Genomic DNA, 19,490 nt, shown 5'->3' with positions numbered 1-19,490 from the left:
GCGCTCCAGCAGGTCCTGGCTTGAGAGAGGGCGGGGGATGGTCGACACCTACAGGCCCATACTGGTACTGCAGTCCAGGTGCAGGGCTCCTCTGCTCAGGCACAGTGGCTAGGTACTAAGGCAGGAGTATAAATAAAAAAATAAAAATAAATAAATATTTAAATAAAATTTGGAATATGTTCAAGGATCAAATATAAAGAGGGCTTCAAGGAGGGGGGCTTGCCACGTCACTTTGCGCACGCAGCCGGGCCGCCCGTAAGCCCATACGGTCAGTCAGGGGGTTGGTTCGGGCGCAGTCACAATAATACGGTGGTTAGCTAGGGAGCGGTGGCATGAGTGAAGTGTCGCCCAGCTGGCGTGCGCTCACTCACACGTCTGTTCTTGGTTGTTCAGGTCCACAGGTGGTGGGCTAACTTACGATACTGTGGGGTTCGTGGCTGTCATGGCCGCCAGGTGAGTCAGGGGTGGTGCATGCGGGGGCCAACCCCCTCTTTTCTCCTGCATAGGCTTGGGGGACGGGGGATGGTGGACTATTATGTCCAGGCCTCTGGCGCATCTCTTACAGGGTGGCGCCTACAGTCGTGGCCTTTGGTGGGGGGGAAAAGAAAAAATTAAATAAAAATAATAATAATAATGGTATAGATAGGAATGTTGCTTTGCCAGGTCTGTCACGACTACAGACTCCTTATAAAGCCCTGCCACGACTGCAGGCATCAGTCTGTCACGACTACAGACCCGCTCTAAAGCCCTGCCACGACTGCAGGCAACAGTCTGTCACGACTACAGACCCGTTATAAAGCCCTGCCACGACTGCAGGCATCAGTCTGTCACGACTACAGACTCGTTATAAAGTCCTGCCACGACTGCAGGCATCAGTCTGTCACGACTACAGACCCGTTATAAAGCCCTGCCACGACTGCAGGCATCAGTCTGTCACGACTACAGACTCGTTATAAAGTCCTGCCACGACTGCAGGCATCAGTCTGTCACGACTACAGACCCGCTCTAAAGCCCTGCCACGACTGCAGGCACAAATCCGTTACGACTACAGACTCATTATTAAGACCGGCCACGACTGCAGGCATTAGTCTCATGTCAACAGACTCATGAGGTAATACTACCACGTCTACAGGCGATGGTCCGTTACCGCTACTCTCGATGTAGGGTCCCCTCACGACTACAGGGGCTAGTTGGTCACATCCACAGACTCGGTCGCACTCCCGTTAACTACAGGCACTGGGTGGGCATCTACGGGTAGTTGCGTCACGACTACGCACGTGGGTCAGCCACGGCCTGGGAGGTCAGCCTTCACGGTCACAGGTAGGTCCAGTTAGGCTTCAGTCTCCCAGCGGGTTCCAGTCATAATAACCAGCCCCTAGGTGAGGGGGGGCACTCCCGCACCGGCGCACAATGCCAGGGAGCTGTGCGGCTCCTCACGCGGCACACGGTTCAAACCAGCGGGGGCCGGGGCCCACGGTAAAGGAAGGGCTCCCTCTGATCCGGTGCACATTGCCAGGGAGTGGCGCTGCTCCCCACGCGGTACGAGTGTCCAGCCGGCGGTGGGTCGGCCCTAGCTGAGGAGGGGGGCTCCCCCGCACTGGTGCATTCTGCCAGGGAGCAGCGTGAGCTCCCCACGCGGCTGGGGGGTAAGGCTCCTCATCTTCAATAAAGTCTGGCACGGGCCGCCGTGCCGTTAGGTAGGCAGGGATCAGGGGAAGGAGTACTAGGCTCGGTCAGGGGGAGCAGATCATAGGCGGTGGCTGGCTTCCTGCTGCCGGCCGTACATTAGGTTCCAAGGGGGTTATTTAGGCACAGGGTGTTAGTTAGTCCGTGCAGGTGATCTGCGTTATACCATGCTCTTCATGCTCATACTCAGAGCTGTGCCCATACGAGAGCTGCTTAAGTGGTTGATAGTGAAAAAAAAAAAAAAATACATTTTTGAGTCTCTCACGCATGGCTTCTCCGTTTTAGGTTTACACATATGACTCCGCCATCTGAGTCTCTCACGCATGGCTTCTCCGTGTTAGTTTTACACATACGGATCTGCCATTAGAGTCTCTCACGCATGGCTTCTCCGTTTTAGGTTACACATATGACTCCGCCATTAGAGTCTCTCACGCATGGCTTCCCCGTTTTAGGTTACACATATGACTCCGCCATTAGAGTCTCTCACGCATGGCTTCTCCATGCGAGTTTTACACATACGACTCCGCCATTAGTCTCTCACGCCTGGCTTCTCCGTTTTAGGTTGGCACATATGACTCCGCCATTAGAATCTCTCACGCATGGCTGCTCCGTTTTAGGTTTACACATATGACTCCGCCATTAGAGTCTCTCACGCATGGCTTCTCCGTTTAGGTTCACACATATGACTCCGCCATCTGAGTCTCACGCATGGCTTCTCCGTTTTAGGTTTACACATATGACTCCGCCATTAGAGTCTCTCACGCATGGCTTCTCGTTTTAGGTTACACATATGACTCCGCCATTAGAGTCTCTCACGCATGGCTTCTCAATGTGAGTTTTACACATACGAGTCCGCCATTAGTCTCTCACGCCTGGCTTCTCCGTTTTAGTTTGGCACATGTGACTCCGTCATTAGAATCTCTCACGCATGGCTGCTCCGTTTTAGGTTTACACGTATGACTCCGCCATTAGAGTCTCTCATGCATGGCTTCTCCGTTTTAGGTTACACAAATAACTCCGCCATTAGAGTCTCTCACGCCTGGCTTCTCCGTTTTAGGTTACACAAATGACTCCGCCATCTGAGTCTCTCACGCATGGCTTCTCCGTTTTAGTTTTACACATATGACTCCGCCATTAGAGTCCCTCACGCAGAGCTTCTCCGTTTTAGTTTTACACATATGACTCCGCCATTAGAGTCCCTCACGCAGAGCTTCTCCGTTTTAGTTTTACACATATGACTCCGCCATTAGTCTCTCACGCATGGCTCCGCCATTAGTCTCTCACGCATGGCTTCTCCGCTTTAGGTTTACACACAGGACTCCGCCATTAGAGTCTCTCACGCATGGAGATTAAAAAAAAAAAAAAAAAAAGGGGGCCTATCACTCACCTATTGGGCTTTGTCAGGGTTTTTGCCACTCTCAATTAAACTTGTCCTATAGCATTGTTAACTATACATGGCAGGTATTCAGCACCATTGGTACAGGCTACATCCGGACCTACCGTCACTCTTCTCCGCCCACCCGATCAAAGCGGCGTTGAAGGGTTTGCGCAAGATGTCTGTTGTGAAACGACATGGGCGTCAGCCATTTACCGGTAGCTTGTTCAGGCCGTGACAGGCAAACTGCAGGGGCAAACCGTTCGGGCCACAGGTTAGCGCTCTGGTAGAAACAGCCTTGTACCTGGCCTTCCATGGATTCCTCAGGTCAGGCGAGCTCATGGGCACCAATACGCTGGCTGGGTGCCTGCGGAAAGGTCAGCTCATCAGGCGCGGGTCCATCTATGTCCTCACCTTGGCCTCGTCCAAGACGTCACGGCCGGGGCAACCAGTGGCGGTCAGATACTTTCCCACGGACAGCAGATGGTGTCCGGTGCAGTCCTTGGAGGCTTGGCTGCGTAGTATTTAGTCCAAGCGGCATGTTCTCCCGTACTCAAACTAGGCAATGCCCGGCTAACCACCGCGGCCTTTCTTACGTACATTCAGGTTAGTTGACAGGTTCAGGGGTCGGTCCTCGCTGGATCACAGGACATTCCTTCCGCATGGGCGCGGCAGCAACGGCGTCCATGCATTAGGTGCCAGTACATGTCATCAAACGGTTGGGTCGTCGCAGTTCCGCGTGTTCCATGCGTAATATCCCGGATCCTTATACGAAATATCATTGGCTTTCGAGTTTTGGTCTGTAGTTTCTGTTATCAAGTTTTCTAACTCCTATGCATGGTTCTTTTGGCCCCTTTAGGCTACCCTTCGATAAGCAGTTCCGGCATAACTCTGCTGCTTCTAGGTTGGGGGGGTGGAGTATAGGCTTAGGTAGGGTACCCTCTCAGCATGAGCCGATCCGAGCACAAGTGGTAGGCAATTAAGAGTGCCGCATTTGTGTGAGGGGAGGCGGGCGTTCACTATTTAAACCTGGCCCTCCTCCCCCCACTTGTCGGTTCGAACGATTTCAACCCACCCAGGAGCCCTCCCTTCTTTCAGGTCTCATCATTGGGGTAGCCCCCTTTAGGCTACCCTTCGATAAGCAGTTCCGGCATAACTCTGCTGCTTCTAGGTTGGGGGGGTGGAGTATAGGCTTAGGTAGGGTACCCTCTCAGCATGAGCCGATCCGAGCACAAATAAAATTTGTGTGTGCAGAACCCGGATATGAGGGTGTCTGGGGTCCACTGTCATTTTTAGCCCAACTTTATTGTTTTTTAACATTTACAATTGCTGACGGAGTTTATATTTAACTCAAACCCTTTAAAACCTGTGCTGCAACTGTAATAGACATGTCTGATTTACCTCTACATATTCACAAGTATTTTAGCCTCTGTACCTTTCATACTGCAGCCAAGGACGCAGTCATACACGCACTCTCCACGTACATGGACGCAGTCATACACGCACTCTCCACGTACATGGACGCAGTCATACACGCACTCTCCACATACATGGACGCACTCTCCACATACATGGACGCACTCTCCACATACATGGACGCACTCTCCACATACATGGATGCAGTCATACACGCACTATCCACATACATGGACACAGTCATACACGCACTATCCACATACATGGACGCAGTCATACACGCACTCTCCACATACATGGACGCAGTCATACACGCACTCTCCACGTACATGGACGCAGTCATACATGCACTCTCCACATACATGGACGCACTCTCTACATACATGGACGCAGTCATACCAGGACTATCCACATACATGGACGCAGTCATACACGCACTCTCCACATACATGGACGCAGTCATACACGCACTCTCCACATACATGGACGCACTCTCCACATACATGGACGCACTCTCCACATACATGACGCAGTCATACACGCACTATCCACATACATGGACACAGTCATACACGCACTATCCACATACATGGACGCAGTCATACACGCACTCTCCACGTACATGGACGCAGTCACATGGACGCAGTCATACATGCACTCTCCACATACATGGACGCACTCTCTACATACATGGACGCAGTCATACCAGGACTATCCACATACATGGACGCAGTCATACACGCACTCTCCACATACATGGACGCAATCATACACTAACTCTCCACATACATGGACGCAGTCATACACACACTCTCCACATACATGGACGCAGTCATACATGCACTCTCCACATACATGGACGCAGTCATACACGCACTATCCACATACATGGACGCAGTCATACACGCACTCTCCACATACATGGAGGCAGTCATACACACACTCTCCACATACATGGATGCAGTCATACAGGCACTTTCCACATACTTGGATGCACTCTCCACATACATGGATGCACTCTCCACATACATGGACGCAATGATACACGCACTCTCCACATACATGGATGCACTCTCCACATACATGGATGCAGTCATACACGCATTCTCCACATATATGGACGCACTTTCCACATATATAGACGCACTCTCCACATACATGGATGCACTCTCCACATACATGGATGCACTCTCCACATACATGGAGGCAGTCATACACACACTCTCCACATACATGGACGCAGTCATACACACACTCTCCACATACATGGACGCAGTCATACACGCACTCTCCACATACATGGACGCAGTCATACACGCACTATCCACATACATGGACGCAGTCATACACGCACTCTCCACATACATGGAGGCAGTCATACACACACTCTCCACATACATGGATGCAGTCATACAGGCACTTTCCACATACTTGGATGCACTCTCCACATACATGGATGCACTCTCCACATACATGGACGCAATGATACACGCACTCTCCACATACATGGATGCACTCTCCACATACATGGATGCAGTCATACACGCATTCTCCACATATATGGACGCACTTTCCACATATATAGACGCACTCTCCACATACATGGATGCACTCTCCACATACATGGATGCACTCTCCACATACATGGAGGCAGTCATACACACACTCTCCACATACATAGGGGCTCTCATACATGTGCTCACCATATACATAGATGCACTCATATACACTGGACGCACTCATACATGCGCTCATCACATACATAGACACACTCATACACACACACTCTCCACATACATAGACACACTCATACACACACTCTCCACATACATGGATGCATTCATGCACATAGTCACCACATACATGGACGCACACATATACAATACAAATATATAGACACCCAGCTTTCCTGCTGTGCCTCTCCCCCATACTCTAATGCCTCTGCACTTGTGCCATGCAGGATAGCAGGGAAGCTGGATGACATTTCATGATCTAATTCACCCAGCTTTCCTACTGTACTGCAGGTCACATGTGCACAGTCTGCGAAAGCTGAATGTAACCGCAGTTCCCCTGCTACTCACATCACTGGTGCAGTTGTGGCAATGAAACTGATGTTCAGCATGCGGGCCAGGGAAGGTTCAGGCTGCAGGAATCGCGGGTAGGAAGGGGCGGGGCTATTCTAGCTCCGCCCACATCGGAGAGTCCTGATGCTGGTCACCGTCCATCATCAGAATTGAGGAGAGGGAGAGGTGGAGCAATGTCACTGATGTCAGGTCAGTGACAGAGGTGCAAGTGCAGGACTCTGGACCCAGTGCAGGAGAAGTCAGCTGCTCTGACAGGGGCCCGGGGTGACGAAGTACAGTGACTGCTCCCGGGCCCCAAAGCAGCTGCTTCCCCTGCTTCCCTGATAGCTACGCCACTGCCCCTCGGCATTGTCACAGGGTGCCTTCTGAATGATTTCAGCAGGCACACCATTTCGATCACCGCCCGCCGCGCAGCGGTGATCGGAAATACATAGGGCGTACCTGTATGCCCTGTGTCCTTAAGGACTCGGACATCAGGGCGTACAGGTACGCCCTGTGTCCGTAAGAGGTTAAAGAGGCTCTGTCACCAGAATCAACCCTATTAGACCATACATACTGCCTGGTAGGGCTCATTATGCTGATTATGTATGATAAATAGCTGCAGAGATATCAGTGTTTTTATTCATATGCAAATAAACAATTCGAGCACTCAGAGGTGGGGCTGAATATTAGGAGCAATGCTCTGTAACACCCCCTGTGCTCTGCACACACCCCCTCCCCCTATTGACTGACAGTTCTAGACAGCAGGCTGACATCACAGCACCACGGAGACCCGATGGACACCCTTCACCCGGCAGGATACCGCACGTGCAGTGGTCAGCGCTGACCGCGGCAGTGCAAGGGTTAATGAGCCGGCATCATTGTTTTCACCAATGCCGGTGCATATAGCAGGGGTCCAACTATCAGTGAATGCCGGACCCCTGCAGCTGATCGGGTGGGAGTAGCTCCTGTGGCCGCCCGATCAGAGCGCTGTAGCGCTGTACCTGTACGGCGCTGGGATTTGTGACCGTGTTTCCAGCAACATACATGTGCAGCGCTGGTATCCTAAGGGTTAATGACATATTATTTATTATAGTATATGCTATTATAGAAAAAAAAATGTCTTTCTGGGGACTTTAATCTGGGATATCTACATGCAAAGCCATTAATGTAACCTCCAAGCTATAACATTACCACATGGTTTTTCTATACTTAGAAGCTCTCACATAGTACTGCGATCTGTATGATCATATATTGTGTCTGTGGATGAAGCAGTAATATGTATATCAGCTTTCTGAGCAGATCTCAGTGTGGTGAAGCTATTGCACACTGTGCGTATAATACACATATATACAGTAGATATGTATAATCCAGGAGTGACTAATCAACTTTTTCAGGGGTCCCAGAAATACAGTGATTCTAGCTAATATGGAACTGCATACACACTTGAGAGAGTATAAGAGAGTATAAGCCATGTAACATAGCGGAGGGAGAGAAGACTTACAGTAAGATAATTTGGTCTGTTGTGAAGAGGCAGTGAGACCCCTAGTGGTCATATCTTTGCAGCTTATATTTGGGTGGATGCCAACAAATAATTGCAATAAAGTGATTTACAGATCTGATAATTAGACTCCTTCCTAAAAAAATAAGAATACATTATTATATTGTACAGTGACTGTTTCAAGAAAAGAACAAAAAAACTCACCTGGAAATAGATGAAGATACAGTAAATTAGTGCCCCCTTTACTATAGTGCTGCCCATGTACTCTTAATAAAATAAATAAAGACTACTTACATCACACACCACTTGAATTTGTCTCTGATCTAGAGCTCAATAAAATATTAATTTTATTAAAGCCTGAAAGGGGTTTTTCAACCCATGAACACTTACCTATAGCTTTAGACACCAAAGGTGGTGATTTTTTTGATCTATGAGATGGCTGAAAGGGGTTTTGAATAAGAAAGCCTGGACATGGGGCAACAGCATTACCACTGAGCTACCAGCTGGCCTTGTATGAGCTTGGGCTTTTTGTTCATCTATGTGATGTAGCATACAAAACCACAGTAAACCTAAAATCCTTTGTGACCCTGACAAGTGAAGGAAGTCAGATATCAGCGTCACACATCATTTAAATTTGCCTCTTATCTAGGGCTTAATAAAATGTAAAAAAAATGTAGAGGCTTAAACAGGTTTTGAACACAGAAACACTGGGTATGAGGCAATTGCTTTACCACTGAGCTATCAGCTATGCACTCATATAACACTGTAATGTGTTAGCTTACAGCATTTTAGGCACAAAGCTAAAAGCTCAGCAATAGATGTACTTTGGTTGTGTGATTTAGCATACAAATACATAGTATATCTATAACTCATTCTCACGTTGACCCTGACCTATGAAGACCATAAGTCCAACTCAGATGTCAGAGTCAGATGTGAGAGTTAGATGTGAGAGTCAGATGTGAGAGTCAGGTGTGAGAGTCAGGTGTGAGAGTCAGGTGTGAGAGTCAGGTGTCTGGGTCAGTTGTCTGGGTCAGGTGTCTGGGTCAGGTGTCTGGGTCAGGTGTCTGGGTCAGGTGTCACATTGGCATTATTTTGATACTTAACTATGATATCTGACCATGTCCTAAAATGAACACAATACTGATGGATTACTGAGCAAATGCTGACCGTGTGAAGGGGGAAGCTTAAAAGACAGGATCCATTTTTGGGGTTATTCTTATGATGGATGACAAGAAGGGCAAAATACACAGTGATGTCAACACAAACTTACTTCTGACACCCTCTCCACTCTGTCAGGGGGTTACTACGTTTCTTTATACCTGACACTAACTTTGACCTGTAAGGCTGAGTTCACACTTCAGTTATTTGGTCAGTTTTGGCCACATAACTGACCGAATGAGTGAAATGGGAAGTGATTCTAAGAGTGACGCCTATCATCTGTGTGTCATACTGACTCACAGCACTGTTTCACTAGCACAACGGACTCTCTTTGCATGTTTCTGCAATGCACAATGTTCTACACTACTATGCAGCCTCTCAGCAGCCAGGAAATAGCTGTTTTGGGGGATTTGGATTAAATTGAATCTTTTTGGGAAATTCGGCGAACCGTCCGAATCGAATTTTTGAGAAATTCGCTCATCTCTAATGATGACTTATATCTAGGTCATCAATATCAGATCTGTAGGGATCCCTCAACTAGCATCCCCACTGATCAACTGTTCTCATGTTGGCACTGAAAACAACACAACAGACGGAGCTAGTGAAACAGTACTGTGAATCAGTATGACACGCAGATGATAGGTGTTACTGTTAGAATCACTTCACACTTGACTTATTTGGTCAGTTACGGGGCCAAAACTGACCAAATAACTCAAGTATGAACTCAGCCTTACAGGTCAGTGTTAGCATCAAGAAGAAGCGCACTCCTTTTACATCGTCGTCAGCTGATTCCACATAGATTTCCACAGAACCTGTTCTGTTACATGCTGAAACAAGTAGTGCCACCATGAACGAGTGGTGAGGTGACAACAGCATGAGGAGTCAACACAGTGGCTCAGTCACAGAGTGGTAAGGGTGGGAATCGCATGAGGAATCGCATGAGTCGTCAACACAGTGGCCAAGTCACAGAAGGTTGAGGTGGCAGCAGCATTAGGATACCACAGAGTGTCCTAGGGACTGAGTGGGGTGGTGGGGGCAAAAGCCTAGCCAGTACCAGCACAAGATGTTGGGTGGCAGTAGGCAGGTGGCAGCAGTGGAATAGTAGCAGAAGCAGGAAGCCAGAAGAAACAGGTCTCTTTTGACAAAGTTTGGGTGTGGCACCATGGATAATCTAGTCTGATGCATCAGGCACTGGTCTGTGGAAATCCTGTCTGATCCATGACTGAATCATTGTCACAAAGGTCAGTCTCTCCACATTTTGGGTGGAAAGGTGAGTTCTCCTTGGGGGAACTATGGCCCCTGCCGCACTAAACACCCGCTCTTATGCCACACTACTGGCCAGGCAGGAAAGCTTGTCCATGGCAAACATCAAGAAATTGTTTATGGCCTTTCTATGTTCATATAGTTGGTCCAACATATGGAGGGTGGAGTTCCAACGGGTGGAAACGTTGCATATCTGCCGATGTTGAGGAATGCCATTCTGCCTTTGCAGCTCAAGGAGAGTGTGCTTTGCAGTGTATGAGTGGCTGAAGTGCATGCAGTTTCCTGGCTATTTTCAGGATGCCTTGTAGATCGCTGGAAGACTTCAGGAACCGCTTTACAGCCAGATTAACCACGTGTGCCTTGCAGGGCGCAGGGTGCATGGCTCAGCCCTCCTTGATGCAGTGCCGACACTATTTCTTCCCGTTGTCAGTGACCATGGTTCCGATTTTGAGTTGTCGATCAATTGCTGATGAAACGACTGATGGGGAGGAGGAGGAGCAGGAGCATCAGGACCAGTATATGATGGGAAGGAAAGACAGCTCCCTTCGGCTGAGGTGGTGGAGCCTTAATTACAGTAAAAGGGGTGCTGGCCACTGGGTGATGCAGCGGTTGCTGCCTAAGGCTGTACCACTACATTAGAACCACATATTTCCCAGGCCACTTCATGGTGACGTTGCATGTGTTGACGCAGGGCCATGGTGCCAACATTGGCACCCTGGCCACACTTCAGCTTCTTCCCACAGATTTGTAAAATGGACATGTTCACCTCCTCCAGCGGCTTGATGAAAAACTGACACACCACCGAGTATGGCATCTTCCCCCCAACCCTCTGCGCTGACTGCCTTCTACGGCTGCCTCCGTGAACCCCTTCCAGACAGGTAGGCTCCTGTGAAGTGCGCGCTCTACCCGGGCACATTTGGCTCCTGATCTCGCACTGCTGCCACCCTGATGACTCACGACCATGCTACCACCCTGCTGGCGCTAGCTGCCACAATCTTCTCCTGATGATGATGATGAAGCCCCTTCTTCACCCTGCTCCCAAGTGTGATCTGCTACATCATCATCCACTACTGTCTACACGTCACTCCCGACGGTCTCAGGGCCAGGAGCCTGACTGCTTCCAACACCAGCTCCCATGCAACTCTCATCATTACTACTTGCCCGCCTACTAGAGGAAGCAGTGGATCTCTCCTCCAGATCTTGGCTGGGCAGTAGCTCCTGACTGTCCTCTAGAAGTTTGTCCTCGCTGAAAAGTGGAGTCGAGCCTACGGCATATAATACTTCTTGCGGGATACTTCTGAGGGAACTGAAAATTACAGACGAAGGTTTAGGACAGGTGGGGGCACAGGGCGTGCTCCCAGGCCATGCCAACTAAGCGTCATGTCAGAGGAACCCACCGACTCTTGGCTGGGGGTATCTGATGTCACTTGCGACGAAGTCGAAGACTGAGTCAGCCATTCAAGCACCACTAATTAGCTGGTCAAGACACGACTGCTAGATGACACTGGGAGCACAGGCCTGTCGCTGCGACTCCTGCTGCCACACCCCCTTCTTCTACTGCTACTTCTGCCTGCGCCAAAAACATTTTGCCCACTGTCACTTGTCTGTCTGACATACTGTAAAATAAATGAATAAATGAAATTAAAAGAAAATTAATACACCCCAAAAATGACTCTGTAACAATGTAAGTTCACCACAGAACGGCTAATAGAAGCACTTAGATTTCATATAAATACACCCCGAAACAGGCTGTAACCCAAAAACATTTCAACACAGCAGCTAATAGATGATTTGGCAGTCCCTAAGGAAGAAACTCAGCATTCACTGGGCAATTTGCACAAAACAGGCTGTATCTAAAAAAACAATTCACCACAGAACAGCTGATAGATGATTTGTCAGTCCCTACCGAAGAAACTCAGTATTCACCTGGCAATTTGCGCAAAACATGCTGTATCCCAACAAAATTTCACCACAGAATGGCGAATAGACGTACTTATATTTCCTATAAATACACCCCAAAAATGGCTGCCTAACAATCTAAGTTCACCGCAGAACGGCTAATAAGACGCACTTGTACATTCTATAAATAAACCCCCAAAATGGCTATATAACAATGTAAGTTCATCGCAGAATGGCTAATAAGACGTACTTAGATTCCCTATTAATCACTTCAGCCCCCAGTGCTTAAACACCCTGAAAGACCAGGCCACTTTTTACACTTCTGACCTACACTACTTTCATCGTTTATTGCTCGGTCATGCAACTTACCACCCAAATGAATTTTACCTCCTTTTCTTCTCACTAATAGAGCTTTCATTTGGTGGTATTTCATTGCTGCTGACATTTTTACTTTTTTTTGTTATTAATCGAAATTTAACGATTTTTTTGCAAAAAAATGACATTTTTCACTTTCAGTTGTAAAATTTTGCAAAAAAAACGAGATCCATATAGAAATTTTGCTCTAAATTTATAGTTCTACATGTCTTTGATAAAAAAAAATGTTTGGGTAAAAAAAAAATGGTTTGGGTAAAAGTTATAGCGTTTACAAACTATGGTACAAAAATGTGAATTTCCGCTTTTTGAAGCAGCTCTGACTTTCTGAGCACCTGTCATGTTTCCTGAGGTTCTACAATGGCCAGACAGTACAAACACCCCACAAATGACCCCATTTCGGAAAGTACACACCCTAAGGTATTCGCTGATGGGCATAGTGAGTTCATAGAACTTTTTATTTTTGTCACAAGTTAGCGGAAAATGATGATTTTTTATTTTTTTTTCTTACAAAGTCTCATATTCCACTAACTTGTGACAAAAAATAAAAACTTCTATGAACTCACTATGCCCATCACGAAATACCTTGGGGTCTCTTCTTTCAAAAATGGGGTCACTTGTGGGGTAGTTATACTGCCCTGGCATTCTAGGGGCCCAAATGTGTGGTAAGGAGTTTGAAATCAAATTCTGTAAAAAATGACCTGTGAAATCCGAAAGGTGCTCTTTGGAATATGGGCCCCTTTGCCCACCTAGGCTGCAAAAAAGTGTCACACATCTGGTATCTCCGTACTCAGGAGAAGGTGGGGAATGTGTTTTGGGGTGTCTTTTTACATATACCCATGCTGGGTGAGATAAATATCTTGGTCAAATGCCAACTTTGTATAAAAAAATGGGAAAAGTTGTCTTTTGCCAAGATATTTCTCTCACCCAGCATGGGTATATGTAAAATGACACCCCAAAACACATTCCCCACCTTCTCCTGAGTACGGAGATACCAGATGTGTGACACTTTTTTGCAGCCTAGGTGGGCAAAGGGGCCCATATTCCAAAGAGCACCTTTCGGATTTCACAGGTCATTTTTTACAGAATTTGATTTCAAACTCCTTACCACACATTTGGGCCCCTAGAATGCCAGGGCAGTATAACTACCCCACAAGTGACCCCATTTTGGAAAGAAGACACCCCAAGGTATTCCGTGAGGGGCATGGCAAGTTCCTAGAATTTTTTATTTTTTGTCACAAGTTAGTGGAAAATGATGATTTTTTTTTTTTTTTCATACAAAGTCTCATATTCCACTAACTTGTGACAAAAAATAAAAACTTCCATGAACTCACTATGCCCATCAGCGAATACCTTGGGGTCTCTTCTTTCTAAAATGGGGTCACTTGTGGGGTAGTTATACTGCCCTGGCATTCTAGGGGCCCAAATGTGTGGTAAGGAGTTTGAAATTAAATTCTGTAAAAAATGACCTGTGAAATCCGAAAGGTGCTCTTTGGAATATGGGCCCCTTTGCCCACCTAGGCTGCAAAAAAGTGTCACACATCTGGTATTGCCGTACTCAGGAGAAGGTGGGGAATGTGTTTTGGGGTGTCATTTTACATATACCCATGCTGGGTGAGATAAATATCTTGGTCAAATGCCAACTTTGTATAAAAAAATGGGAAAAAGTTGTCTTTTGCCAAGATATTTCTCTCACCCAGCATGGGTATATGTAAAATGACACCCCAAAACACATTCCCCAACTTCTCCTGAGTACGGCTATACCAGATGTGTGACACTTTTTTGCAGCCTAGGTGGGCAAAGGGGCCCATATTCCAAAGAGCACCTTTCGGATTTCACAGGTCATTTTTTACTGAATTTGATTTCAAACTCCTTACCACACATTTGGGCCCCTAGAATGCCAGGGCAGTATAACTACCCCACAAGTGACCCCATTTTGGAAAGAAGAGACCCCAAGGTATTCGCTGATGGGCATAGTGAGTTCATGGAAGTTTTTATTTTTTGTCACAAGTTAGTGGAATATGAGACTTTGTATGAAAAAAAAAAAAAATGAAAAATCATCATTTTCCACTAACTTGTGACAAAAAATAAAAAATTCTAGGAACTCGCCATGCCCCTCACGGAATACCTTGGGGTGTCTTCTTTCCAAAATGGGGTCACTTGTGGGGTAGTTATACTGCCCTGGCATTTTCCAGGGGCCCTAATGTGTGGTAAGTAGGTAAATGACCTGTGAAATCCTAAAGGTGCTCTTTGGAATATAGGCCCCTTTGCCCACCTAGGCTGCAAAAAAGTGTCACACATGTGGTATCGCCGTATTCAGGAGAAGTTGGGGAATGTGTTTTGGGGTGTAATTTTACATATACCCTTGCTGGGTGAGAGAAATATCTTGGCAAAAGACAACTTTTCCCATTTTTTTATACAAAGTTGGCATTTGACCAAGATATTTCTCTCACCCAGCATGGGTATATGTAAAATGACACCCCAAAACACATTCCCCAACTTCTCCTGAGTACGGCGATACCAGATGTGTGACACTTTTTTGCAGCCTAGATGCGCAAAGGTGCCCAAATTCCTTTTAGGAGGGCATTTTTAGACATTTGGATACCAGACTTCTTCTCACGCTTTGGGGCCCCTAGAATGCCAGGGCAGTATAAATACCCCACATGTGACCCCATTTTGGAAATAAGACACCCCAAGGTATTCAATGAGGGGCATGGCGAGTTCATAGAAATTTTTTTTTTTTGGCACAAGTTAGCGGAAATTGATATTTTTAATTTTTTTCTCACAAAGTCTCCCGTTCCGCTAACTTGGGACAAAAATTTCAATCTTTCATGGACTCAATATGCCCCTCACGGAATACCTGGGGGTGTCTTCTTTCCGAAATGGGGTCACATGTGGGGTATTTATACTGCCCTGGCATTCTACGGGCCCTAAAGCGTGAGAAGAAGTCTGGAATATAAATGTCTAAAAAATTTTACGCATTTGGATTCCGTGAGGGGTATGGTGAGTTCATGTGAGATTTTATTTTTTGACACAAGTTAGTGGAATATGAGACTTTGTAAGAAAAAAAAAAAAAAATTCCGCTAACTTGGGCCAAAAAAATGTCTGAATGGAGCCTTACAGAGGGGTGATCAATGACAGGGGTGGTGATCAATGACAGGGGGTTGATCAATGACAGGGGGGGGTGATCAATGACAGGGGGGGTGATCAATGACAGGGGGGTGATCAGGGAGTCTATATGGGGTGATCACCACAGTCATTGATCATGCCCCTGTAAGGCTTCATTCAGACGTCCGGATGCGTTTTGCGGATCGGATCCATCTATCAGTGCATCCGTAAAAATCATGCGGACATCTGAATGGAGCTTTACAGGGGGGGTGATCAGGGAGTCTATATGGGGTGATCACCACAGTCATTGATCATGCCCCTGTAAGGCTTCATTCAGACGTCCGGATGCGTTTTGCGGATCCGATCCATCTATCAGTGCATCCGTAAAAATCATGCGGACATCTGAATGGAGCTTTACAGGGGGGTAATCAATGACAGGGGGGTGATCACCACAGTCATTGATCATGCCCCTGTAAGGCTTTATTCAGACGTCCGGATGCGTTTTGCGGATCGGATCCATCTATCAGTGCATCCGTAAAAATCATGCGGACATCTGAATGGAGCTTTACAGGGGGGTGATCAGGGAGTCTATATGGGGTGATCACCACAGTCATTGATCATGCCCCTGTAAGGCTTCATTCAGACGTCCGGATGCGTTTTGCGGATCGGATCCATCTATCAGTGCATCCGTAAAAATCATGCGGACATCTGAATGGAGCTTTACAGGGGGGTGATCAGGGAGTCTATATGGGGTGATCACCACAGTCATTGATCATGCCCCTGTAAGGCTTCATTCAGACGTCCGGATGCGTTTTGCGGATCCGATCCATCTATCAGTGCATCCGTAAAAATCATGCGGACATCTGAATGGAGCTTTACAGGGGGGTAATCAATGACAGGGGGGTGATCACCACAGTCATTGATCATGCCCCTGTAAGGCTTCATTCAGACGTCCGGATGCGTTTTGCGGATCCGATCCATCTATCAGTGCATCCGTAAAAATCATGCGGACATCTGAATGGAGCTTTACAGGGGGGTAATTAATGATAGGGGGGTGATCAGGGAGTCTATATGGGGTGATCACCACAGTCATTGATCACGCCCCTGTAAGGCTTCATTCAGACGTCCGGATGCGTTTTGCGGATCCGATCCATCTATCAGTGGATCCGTAAAAATTATGCGGACGTCTGAATGGAGCTTTACAGGGGGTTGATCAATGACAGGGGGGTAATCAATGACAGGGGGGTGATCAGGGAGTCTATATGGGGTGATCAGGGGCTAATAAGGGGTTAATAAGTGACGGGGGGGGGGTGTAGTGTAGTGTAGTGGTGCTTGGTGCTACTTTACTGAGCTACCTGTGTCCTCTGGTGGTCGATCCAAACAAAGGGGACCACCAGAGGACCAGGTAGCAGGTATATTAGACGCTGTTATCAAAACAGCGTCTAATATACCTGTTAGGGGTTAAAAAAAACACATCTCCAGCCTGCCAGCGAACGATCGCCGCTGGCAGGCTGGAGATCAACTCTCTTACCTTCCGTTCCTGTGAGCGCGCGCGCCTGTGTGCGCGCGTTCACAGGAAATCTCGGCCATCGCGAGATGACGCATATATGCGTGACTCTGCGCAGGGCTGCCACCTCCGGAACGCGATCCTGCGTTAGGCGGTCCGGAGGTGGTTAATACACCCCAAACTGGTTGTATCATACAGCACTTTCACCACAATAACAAGAAAGGTTTGCTGGAATTACTGAGCTATCATTATAGTGCAATTTGGATAACCAATTAGTGCAGCAAGGTGTAATAGTAATCACTCCTATTACTCAGGCTTTACACTCCCCTATTGGACCCTGCTCTCTGCCTATAGTGTAGATGATTCTTCCTTATCCTTTCCCTACACTTTGAATGATCTTTCCCTGAACTTCTAAAATATTTTTTTTTTGCAGAATAAAGTCTTTCCTAACACTGTCCCTAGCGCCTGTCCCGTCTCTCCCTGCACAAAGTACACTGGAAAATGGCAGCAACCAAGATGGCTGAGGCCATTTATAGGGCTGTGACATCACAGGGGCTGGCTGGCTGCTGATTGGCTGGTATTGTGGGTGATCCCTCATTTCCAGAGTTCTTAGCTCCATATTCTAACATGTGCAGCAGCCATTTTAGGAAAAATTTGATTCGTTACCACAAAGCATGAGGAAATTCGACTTCGGTGTGAATCAAATTTTCCCTGAAATTCGGATCAAATTCCACTTCGTCAACTTCGATTCGCTCATCTCTAGTCATACCTGCACCTATGTGATATAACAGTTCATCAGTAGGTCATCAATATCTAGAACCCCGATAACCGTTTAAAAACTAAATATGTCTAGTTCTCCATAAAAAGTAAAACATATTAAAAGAACATTAAGAATGTAAAACAAAATTAAAAAAAGATAAATCTTGTTTGTGTAGCATAACAGGTTTGATTCATAAACAGAAGCTCTAGGGCCTTTGTTTAAATCCTCTAATCTGGTCCACCAACCATTATATGCCTTTTATACTACTGTAGCTTCTTATGTGATAGAAGAGCTGTTAGATACAAGTACTCAAACTAGTAAATTAGAATAGCTTGACTGTTTAACGTTAAAGTAATTTCTCAACTTTACCAGTAAGCTTCTGTAAGGTATCAAATCCATGCTTAAGTGAGATTATATCCAAGAATGGAACAGTTCCATCTTCAAACCTGAAAAAATATAATACATGTAAATCAAGTGCTGTTCTTAACCTTAAACTCTTATTACAGTCACAAAATGATATAGTAGATTTAGAAAATGTGATTTAAAAAAAAAGACTTTTTATTTTTATTCTAACAAAACATCGAAAGTACAGTAGATAGCGGATGCCACCGTGTGAAGGCAAAATCATTCCTGACTCTATCATATTATTTGGACTCCAGTTTATATCAGAACAAATATATGGACCACTTTTCCACATTACTGTTGAATAAAAAGAAATATTTTATTTCAGTAAGGCATGTGGCTAAGGAAATGAAAGGAAAAGCTATATACTGTATTTTGAGCAGAGAACAACTTGAAGGAGTTTTTTGCGATGAGACAATTCAGCAAAGAATATTGTTTATTGATGACCTAGAGGTCAATAAACATTTGTTGTATTTATATTTAAAAAATGCTTATATCGCCAGATATGCCTGAAATAACATAAAAATATTATCACTGCTGTTCTTGAACATTCTTTACTATATCCACCTCAGTAAATGTGCCAAGGTGGATACACATGCTCAGTCTTATTCTTTTTCTGCTCCACAGGGTATGCAGAATGATCCGTGGTATAAATGCAAAAATGTCCATAATAATAGCTGTATTTAACTACAAACAATATGATTTTTCAGACAACTGATTTAACTTGATTGTGCACATCTAGCCAAAACCATTATTTTACATCATATCTAAGAAAGATGAAGAAAACTTTTTTGAATGACAATTGGAAGGTTATTACTTTATGATCACTATTTCCCAGGTGTTCCCCAACCTGCACATATGTTGTTCTGTCAGGTCTATTGGTTAGTACAAAGACCAAAATTAGGGCAAAAATTCAACCCAAAAAATAAATTACACTCCGCAAAAATATAAATGCAACACTACTTTCGGTTTTGCTCCCA

The 19,490-nt window shown here is 46.2% G+C and overlaps 1 protein-coding gene across 3 annotated transcripts in view; it reads right to left on the bottom strand.

Annotated features, from left to right (window-relative positions):
- MOCOS (molybdenum cofactor sulfurase) overlaps window positions 1-19,490 on the bottom strand; it is a 1,795,153-nt gene that overhangs the window by 897,748 nt on the left and 877,915 nt on the right. For all 3 annotated transcript variants that reach the window (XM_040432351.1, XM_040432352.1, XM_040432353.1), the window contains exon 5: window positions 18,478-18,554. In XM_040432351.1, coding sequence (XP_040288285.1) covers window positions 18,478-18,554 — 77 coding nt within the window. The remainder of the gene's footprint in view (window positions 1-18,477; window positions 18,555-19,490) is intronic.

The sequence above is a fragment of the Bufo bufo genome, chromosome 5, assembly GCF_905171765.1.
Source record: "Bufo bufo chromosome 5, aBufBuf1.1, whole genome shotgun sequence".
Lineage (NCBI taxonomy): Eukaryota > Metazoa > Chordata > Amphibia > Anura > Bufonidae > Bufo > Bufo bufo.
Note: the sequence above shows the minus strand (reverse complement) of the source record. Positions and strands in the feature narration are given on the sequence as shown.